Source organism: Montipora foliosa, chromosome 3 (assembly GCF_036669935.1).
Source record: "Montipora foliosa isolate CH-2021 chromosome 3, ASM3666993v2, whole genome shotgun sequence".
NCBI classification, from domain to species: Eukaryota; Metazoa; Cnidaria; class Anthozoa; order Scleractinia; family Acroporidae; genus Montipora; species Montipora foliosa.
Genome location: NC_090871.1, coordinates 53,586,013 through 53,594,429, shown reverse-complemented (window position 1 = coordinate 53,594,429; position 8,417 = coordinate 53,586,013). Strand labels below are relative to the sequence as shown.

The 8,417-nt window shown below is 42.0% G+C and overlaps 1 protein-coding gene across 1 annotated transcript in view; it reads right to left on the bottom strand.

The window, feature by feature from the left end:
* Positions 1 to 1,611: 1,611 nt before the first annotated feature.
* LOC137997696 (nucleotide-binding oligomerization domain-containing protein 2-like) overlaps positions 1,612 to 8,417 on the bottom strand; it is an 8,108-nt gene continuing 1,302 nt past the window's right edge. The window contains exons 2-4 of the mRNA XM_068843891.1: positions 7,105 to 7,816; positions 2,964 to 5,629; positions 1,612 to 2,068 (exon numbers count right to left, since the gene is read on the bottom strand). Of these exons, the coding sequence (XP_068699992.1) occupies positions 2,006 to 2,068; positions 2,964 to 5,629; positions 7,105 to 7,795 (3,420 nt within the window). The 5' untranslated portion in view covers positions 7,796 to 7,816 and the 3' untranslated portion in view covers positions 1,612 to 2,005. The remainder of the gene's footprint in view (positions 2,069 to 2,963; positions 5,630 to 7,104; positions 7,817 to 8,417) is intronic.

Genomic DNA, 8,417 nt, shown 5'->3' with positions numbered 1-8,417 from the left:
TTCAAAAGCCGATTAACGCTAATCCGCCCAGATTAAAAATTAACCAAGGCGTTTATTTCTCTACTCGCAAATGCTGCTCAACGCTGATATTTGGCAAGACTTTACATTAGAAGAAGTCAATCTTGAAAAACAAAATTAAGCAAAAATAAGATTTGACCATTGAGTGACCATTCTCAATCCCATGGGTAATAATTTCTCATTCAAGATTTGTGATTAACTGGAAAGGTCTGGTTTCGCGGGAAAATCAATCTAAAAATAACTGATTCTGTAAAAACGCCGTTCCGCAAATACAGCGATTATAGGATGGTTTTCGCCCGAGCAAACACAGCAAAACGTACTGAAAAGATCACAGTAATATTCGATCATTACTCAATCGTTGCGCCCGAACGAACACAGTAATACTTGATTATTACTCGATCTAAAAGAGTTACGCCCGAACGAACACAACGCAAAAATTAAAGACCACAGTAATGGTCGATTATTACTTTAAGGTGATTCCCTGGTTTTGCATTGCGCAACCCTACTGCGCATAAGTTCTTGCTTGGGCGTACCATGGAAACGAGCCCGGTGACCCCCCCTTTTTATCATATCCTAAACATGTTACAACAGTGTGCAAAGTTTCATCGGAAATCTATGACAAGTTCTATTTCTAGGAAATCACCGAGCAAATCGTAAACTTTAGTCGTAAAATAGATAGGATCGGAGACTTCAATCATAAAATGGGTAAAAATCGTAGAGGTAGATCGGAGAATAGTACCCGTTAAATCTGTGTATACATTTCTACGATTTAGCCATAATTGCACTGCTCTCATTCCTACGATTCCATTACATTCGTGAAGGGGGTATAGGGTATTTTCGTGAGCCGTGATCGGACCCTTTTATTTCTCGTGAAACGTTAATGATTTTATTAATTAATGTGAAGGGTGATTGAAGCGTTTTTTGTTTTGTGAAATGTGAATTTGCTTCTTATGTCCGTGAAAATGAAGATCTTCCCCATTTCCGGACAAAGCTAGTGGCTGCCGTACTGAATCCTTATCAACCGTGACTTCCTGTCAAAGGTCAAAGACCCTGGGGATGAGCCTTCCCCCAGGTCTCCCCTGTAAGTTTCGACAGTCCCCAGGGTCTTATGGGAACAGTTTCAATATGGCGGAGGTTTCGGAAGTCTTGGAAGTCACATGTCCAGTGACCATCATACTCAATTTCTATGTTTTGGATAAAGAAACCAAACAGAAGGTTTAAATCCACAAAAAGAAGAACCAGAGGAGGATGAAAATGTTAGTGCCTTGGAATCGAGTCAAGAAGTTGGAGGGAATAACAGAGAACTGAATTTTCTTTTTATGGCTCCGAGAACACGATCGGGACGTATCATAAAAAGGTCCTTAGGGCTGTTTTGTGGCCATAAGAGTTAAGTCTAAGGCCTCAGTTATTAAACTGTTCTCACCTCCGTGAAATAGCCAAATGTTTGTCCGTTACTCCTAAAAATGCGGTTTTTTAGCACGTGAAACGCGAAAAGCCCGATTTAGTTTATGTTTAGTTTATGTTTAGTTTATGTTTAGTTTATGTTTAGTTTATGTTTAGTTTATTTAGTTTATGTTATCTTTCCCCCCCCCCCCCCTCCCCCCTATACCCCCCTCATTCGTCGGGTGTTACAAATTTGTTATGTAACTATTCCTTTAACGATTTCTAAACGAAAAGAAAATATGGGCTAGTATAATACTTCAGATCCCACACAGATGGCTCACTAAAAACTGACTTGTGGAACAACGCTTGAACCTCTGTATATGACAAGCAAGACTGTTAAGTCCGCCAAAGGACAAAAAACAACATGGCCGGCAATCTTTCACTTGGTACCGGACAAGCCCAGAACTGGGTACTAAAGTCTCAAGCTAAAACAACTCTACGAACTCGAACGTACACCTAGCGTGATTAAACGACTTTGTTTCTATTTCAGATTCGTGGCCTTTTGGAACACAGCAGCAGGTTGTTAGAGAAAGCGTTCCAAACTTCAAGCTCTACACTTTCGCAATGTCGGCCACTGGCTCTCTGGCTTTGGGTTTCCTTTATAATCCTACAACGTAAAATTAAAACGCATCAAACATATTGAACGAGACTTGTAGAAGGATTTTAAATGCACAACTGAACTAAAAATAAATCTGTGGCAAGCGATAAAACGCCCCCTTTAACTCGATCCTTGAACCAAGTTGAGCCATGATCAATTTCTCCTAGATTTCCGACAGTAAGTCGATAGTAATTTACTCTCGATCGGTAACCGTCCTAACCCTCGATAACCTGCATGCTTGCTCGAAGCAATATTCATTTCGTTTCGGGTCACTTTCTATACAATTTTACCCTCCATAACTCGAACTTAATTGTCAAGACTTCACCGGTTAAATCTTAGTCTAAAACTTTGTCCTGTTTGGTTTCAATCTACGTTGCATTCCAATTAATTTAGCTGCAACACTATTCAGTTTCATTTTCACTGAATAGTTCAGTAACTTCTCCACGTCACATTGAAAAGTACATTGATTTCTAAACTACGTTTTTCCTCGGCTTAATTCAGTCATTTGTTTCAACTCTCGTGAGCCAGGACTTTTAAAATTTTACTTTTAACTGATTTTCAAACGTAAAAATTCAAGTGAGAATACAGGTGTCTACCCCTGACATAAGTCTAAAATCGGTTAAATGCCAGTGGACACCTATGCATACTCTTCTGGTTAGATTTAAGTCATGAATTTTGTTCCTTTGTGAAGAAAAGTGGAATGGAAGACGGTGTGTGCGTGGAAAAATTAAAGAAGATTTAGCCCTACACTCATAAATATACATGCCGGGGAGTTGAAAAAAACATTCCACCCAAAGTGTCGTGCTTCGGTGGAAAGAGCACAATCGTGATATACGTTAAAGAGAACTTAAAACAACAAAGCACCTACTAAGCTGAAACTGAACTTAAAAATAACACAACTTACATGATAACTTGTTATCACAATGGCATCAATGAGTTGTGCATCCGTCACAGCGTCAATTTCACTCCTCGTCATCGTCACACCTTCTAGATCTAGTTGCTTAAGATCTGATAGAGCACACACCTTCTGGACAATTTCTCGAACTCCACGGCCGAGAGGATTATATCCCACCTGAAGAGTACGCAGGGATGTGACATGCGACCCAATTCCTTGAGCCAAGGCTTTGGCTCCCTCTTCAACTATGTCTGTTCTTTCTAAGTCGAGATGCAGCAGACTAGGCACATTTTTTAATTGCCTAGCTAACTCAATGATCCCTTTTCCAAGATGGTTTTTTGACAGATTAAGAGCCTTCAGCCGCGGTACATGCTTCAGTGACGTAGCAAGTGATGCACACCCTTGGTCATCCATACCGACTTCAGAGAGTGTTAGGTAAGACAGACGAGGTACATGACAAAAACTTGCACCGAGGGATCGTACACTCTCTGTATGCAGTAGGCTTCCTGTTATTTTCAACGCGTGTAAATTGGGAGCTTCTCCAAGGGAGCTGGCGACTGCAAAGGCTGGATCCTGGGCGGACATTTGCAAGTTGAATAGGAACAAACTACTCAAGTTTTCGGTGAAATTTATGTAGGAAACTACATTGTCGTCAGTTTGGACGTGTTCCATCACAACATCACGTGGAAAACAGACAGCTGTCAGTAAGTTGCGGGTGAACGTTAATTGTTCACTTGCCCACGTGGCGAAAACGGCAACTTCACTGACCAACGAAAAACAGTTGTCTCGATTTTGAGTGCTTGCGATAGCAGTGTTTTGTCCGTTGGGCAGTTCTTGCACAGCGTGCTTCATTTGAGAGGCTTCCGATAAAGGTGAAGCTAGGTCCCTCAGCAATTTGAAATAGCGACAAGCGAACGTTCTGCAAACGCGACCAAAATGAAGATAAACCTGGTCACCTGTCCTTCTTACAAAGAAATGCTCCGGCTTCAACTCTGGAACATCGTACATGCGTAGAAAAACCGAAGCTCTGATCCTTAGTCCGGAACAAGTTATTATCAATGCACGCAAATTATCAATTATGGTGACAAAATCAGCGAAGTTAGAATGCTCGAAGAACACTAAGTCTGGCAAAAACGCGGACCGGAGTAAATTCTCAGCAGCAACCTTTTTCATGCTGTTGTTACTTATTGTCACAACACCGCCGACAGCAGCTAAGAACAGAGGGTATACTTCTTGTCTGAAAGATGTCGAGCAGCTAATCAGACACTCCAAATTGACGTCACAGAACATTACTTGGTATGAAGACAACTTGTCTAAAGATGGCGTCTTGTTAAAGTTAAAATTGGTGAGGCATTCTTTCTCCCCGGAAAGCTCTAGAATGCCAAAAACAGCCTTTGCTCCCTCAACAGACCCTTCGCACATAAATTTGAGGACTTCTTTCATCTTCAGTGCTTTGCCAATCGAATCGATGTTTTCCCGGAGAACTGCCACGATATGATCCTCGTGAATCAAATACCATGCGGCCAAAAACTCCTGAATTGATTTGTGAAGAAACAATAAGGTTTTCCCTGGATTTACACTCGAAAGCTTCGCAAAATGACAGAGACCTGAACGGAACATTTTGTCGATAACACTACCGTTTTGAGAGTGTAGTTCATCCTTTATCTTGACATAGACAGAGCCCTTCAAAAGAGCTTCAAATGCAAATTTTCCTATTGCATTAATTTCGTTTCTGTAATCATTGAGGATATCTGTACTGTGCAACGGAACATCATCGGGATCTTTCAAGCTCATGTGACAAAGTAAGGTCACCACAAATCTCTCATGTAATGCCAATTTGGTTGTGGGCAATTCTTTGCGGTACCTGTCTTTCCAAATCAAGCAAAGCATAAGAAGGAGAAGAGGAATCTCCGCAAGGTCCCATAGTTTTTCTTTGCTCAGGTAACTATTGAACTCTTCAATTTCTTTTCTACTCTCCAGGAATCTCATTGCGAAGTCGTTTACTTGTTTATCGCTCAGAAAACCTCTGATTTCACATTTTAAGTGGCTAAACTTCACTAATTCTTCACCTTCCATCGGTCTCGTTGTTATCACTACATGACAGTTCCTCAGTTGTTTCCCTTCCCAGATCTCATGAACAACAGACCTTGTTTCTGTACGCGGCTGATACTCATCATAGCCATCCAAAACAAGTAACACTCTTTCTTGGTTTTCGCGAACATAGTCGTATAGACTGTCACATGAAATCGGCCCATCTGTAGCCAAAAGCTCGGATGCTTCAAAGATACCACGCACGGTCTCCTTTCCACAAACATCTCGCAGCTTGATCAAGAGCAAAAGATCAAAGTGTTGCAGAGTCTCCTCTTTTTTGTTTGCCCAGTCTACAGCAACTTTCTGAGAAAAGGTTGATTTTCCAATGCCAGGTTTTCCATAGATAATGATCCTTTTCGGGTTGACGGTACGTCCCTGACCTTTAAACATCTGAGTGTAGTCATCAAGATCTCTTTTAGTTGTACCACTTGGTGCTTTGGCATCCGTCACCAGGGATAAATTGGTGTAAATCTCATCAATATCCACAGTTTCGTCTCGATCCCAAGGCGTTATCCTCACCTGCCTCATACAAGTGTTATAATGCATGCTTAACTGATTTCGGCACTCTTCAGTCTTCAGTAGCTCTAGAAAAATAAAAGCAGTGTGACAATCGTCCAAACCTTTAGTGTCAACAGCGTGAGTTAAATTATAGAAGCACCAAGTTAATTTTGCAAGACATTCTCATTGAATTTTCATAGCCTAATAAAACGACAACGGGTGTTACTCCAAAGTAGAAAAATTTCTGTCTGTTGTCAGTTGTTGTCCAGAGTGGCTAATGACTGCATCCTGGCCTTGCATTGTGACTGTCAGGCTATTGTGCTTTCTTCAGATCCACATATGTGTAAGATTCGAAAGCGAAAACTCAACCATTTATTTACATATATTCCGTTAACAAGTCATGAAGTCAGAAAAACATCCAGTCAGACAATAAGGAAGCAATAAGGCATATTTTTTCCGAACAGGAATTCCACCTTAAGCTAACGAAATCATAATGCACTAGGAATACGAAAGAACTTACTGACCGTTACGAATCTAATGGGTCTGTAACACCTAAGGCCAGTGTTAAAAGCTCAAACTTATGTGCAACGGCGCTCTTCGAAACAAGTTTCAACAGCGCGTTGCACCGTGCAACACAAATGGTCGAATTTGTACATGTTCGGGAAGGTCGAAACTGGTCTCGAAATGTTGTTACCAGATACCCGCAAAACAAGTTGACACTAGTTTCATGGCCTTGGTCGGTTTCTGATTAGCTTACGCAGCGTGACGTAATAAAATTTCACGAAGTGGTCTTACACAGTGAAACTCTATTTTTTATCACCACTGCGATCGTTGCGACGGTTGCAGAAGTAGAAAACGGGTCTACTTGTCGTTAAACTTGTCTCGCAACGAAAGTTCATAAAAGTTTCACGAAACCGACCATGTTACACGGTGCAACACTTTCTGAAATTTGTTTCGCAGCGCCGTTGTCTCAGCTAAAAGTTTCAGCTAAAAGCTAAAAGTTTCAACGTGTACAGCGACTTAAGTTCAAATCACAAAACGCGGCGACCACTCACGAGCACGTGCTACGTGTCCTGGATGTAAACAATGAAAACATTCGCCCTTGTCACAGGGCGGCCATATTGTCCCGGGGGAACAAAAAAGCTTTGTTTTACCACGCCAAGCCTCACCCCCATGGTTTCCACTGCGAGGCTTGGCGTGGTAAAACAAAGCTTTTTTTTGGTCTCCCGGGACAATATGGCCGCCGTGTGACAAAGCCGAATTGACAAAACTCAATTTTTTAAAAAATTGCCAGTTGGGGCTCTTTATAATGTTTCTGTTAAGTTTGAGCTGTTGCTTTCACGTTGTTAACACTGGAGTGCCTGTAAACTAGCTTGATAGCTAAGTGCACTTCCACCATAAACAAAGCATTTACATTTACATTACTAAACAGAGCTAAACAAAATACACGGTCTACTACAAAATTGTCCCGGATGTTGGCATAAAATATAGGCACGCAATGGGAGCTACACAGGCGATGTCAAATCGTCTTTTGAAAACTAAAAAATGCAAAATAGCTTACGTGTCTCCAACTTGGCTGGAATTAGCCTTGGATTACCCTCTCTCAGTTCATCTAGCTTTTCTACCACTTCATCTAACCTGTCCTTGATGCTGGACTCGTCTCGACTACACTGCTTCAAAAGCTCCCTGTAATGGTCCTCCATGTCAGGATCCATGCAATCACCTTTAAGAGCATCGATAGAGGTTCCATACGACGCTCCTCCCAATCTGATCAGCGTCTCACGGATATCATTCCACCAGTCATTAAATGTTGCATCATCGACTGAAGCCTGAATGGCGTGACCACAAACTGTGTTTCTGTAAAACTTGACCCGAACTAAGTCAGCTTCAGGAGTGAGGTCTGTGGCTGCCGGAAAACTATTCCATCCAGTAACTGGAGCCGACAGACCACAGATGTTTCGAAATAGTACCATCAGCAGAGTGATATCAAAGTCCTTTGACGAGACCGACGCCTTGCTAACAGGATACAGTTTATCCCATTGTGGAGCATTTAGGACGGTTTTTCTCCGTAGCGCCTGCAAGCTGCTATGAACCACTGGATTCGACAAGACTTTGGAAAGATTTGCAGGAGGGTGGATCCTGTCAAATGTATCTCTCAAGACCTGTGATCCAACGTCGACCAGAAGGCGACAGAGGCGAGAATAATTCGCCGTCTCGCTGTTGGACGGAAACGCTGGAGTTGCTGAGGCCATAAACAGTTTGCCTGACCTGACCTACACGTCCATGATTCAGAGAAAACTGATTTTAGTCGACTGATGCAGTCATGATACACAAGCAAACCGATTTTTCCGCGACCAATATGGAATTTCGAGAGTGGAACAAAATCTAAACAATACAGCCATGCAGATCATGGGGTGCGGTAATCAGACCAGCATTGACATGGCATAGCATTTCAAACTGGCACCACAACTTTGTGCCAATGAATGCTGTTGAGCCCAATCGGGTTAGAGCAACAACTGATCGAAATAAGATTGCAGTCACAAGTTAATTTTCAACAAGAAATTTCCCTCAATGATGATTTTGACAGCCCGCTTTTCCACAGAAATGCTAGCCTAGGGTGTTGGTATTGGTGTTGGTGTATAAACGCAATTTTTTATGCCTCACAACTGAAATGCAGCTTTCTGTTAGACGAGAACTTACCACGTGACCAGCCTCAGAACTATTTAACTCCTTAGAGCGAACAAAACTCTCTAACTCCCTGGGGAAACAACAGCTTGAACCTTGGACTTGCACGTGATCACGACATGCGTCTTGAAAGCGCGGCCAATTTTTGAGCGCGTCCAACTGCGACAAAACGCTTTCAAGTACGAAGTG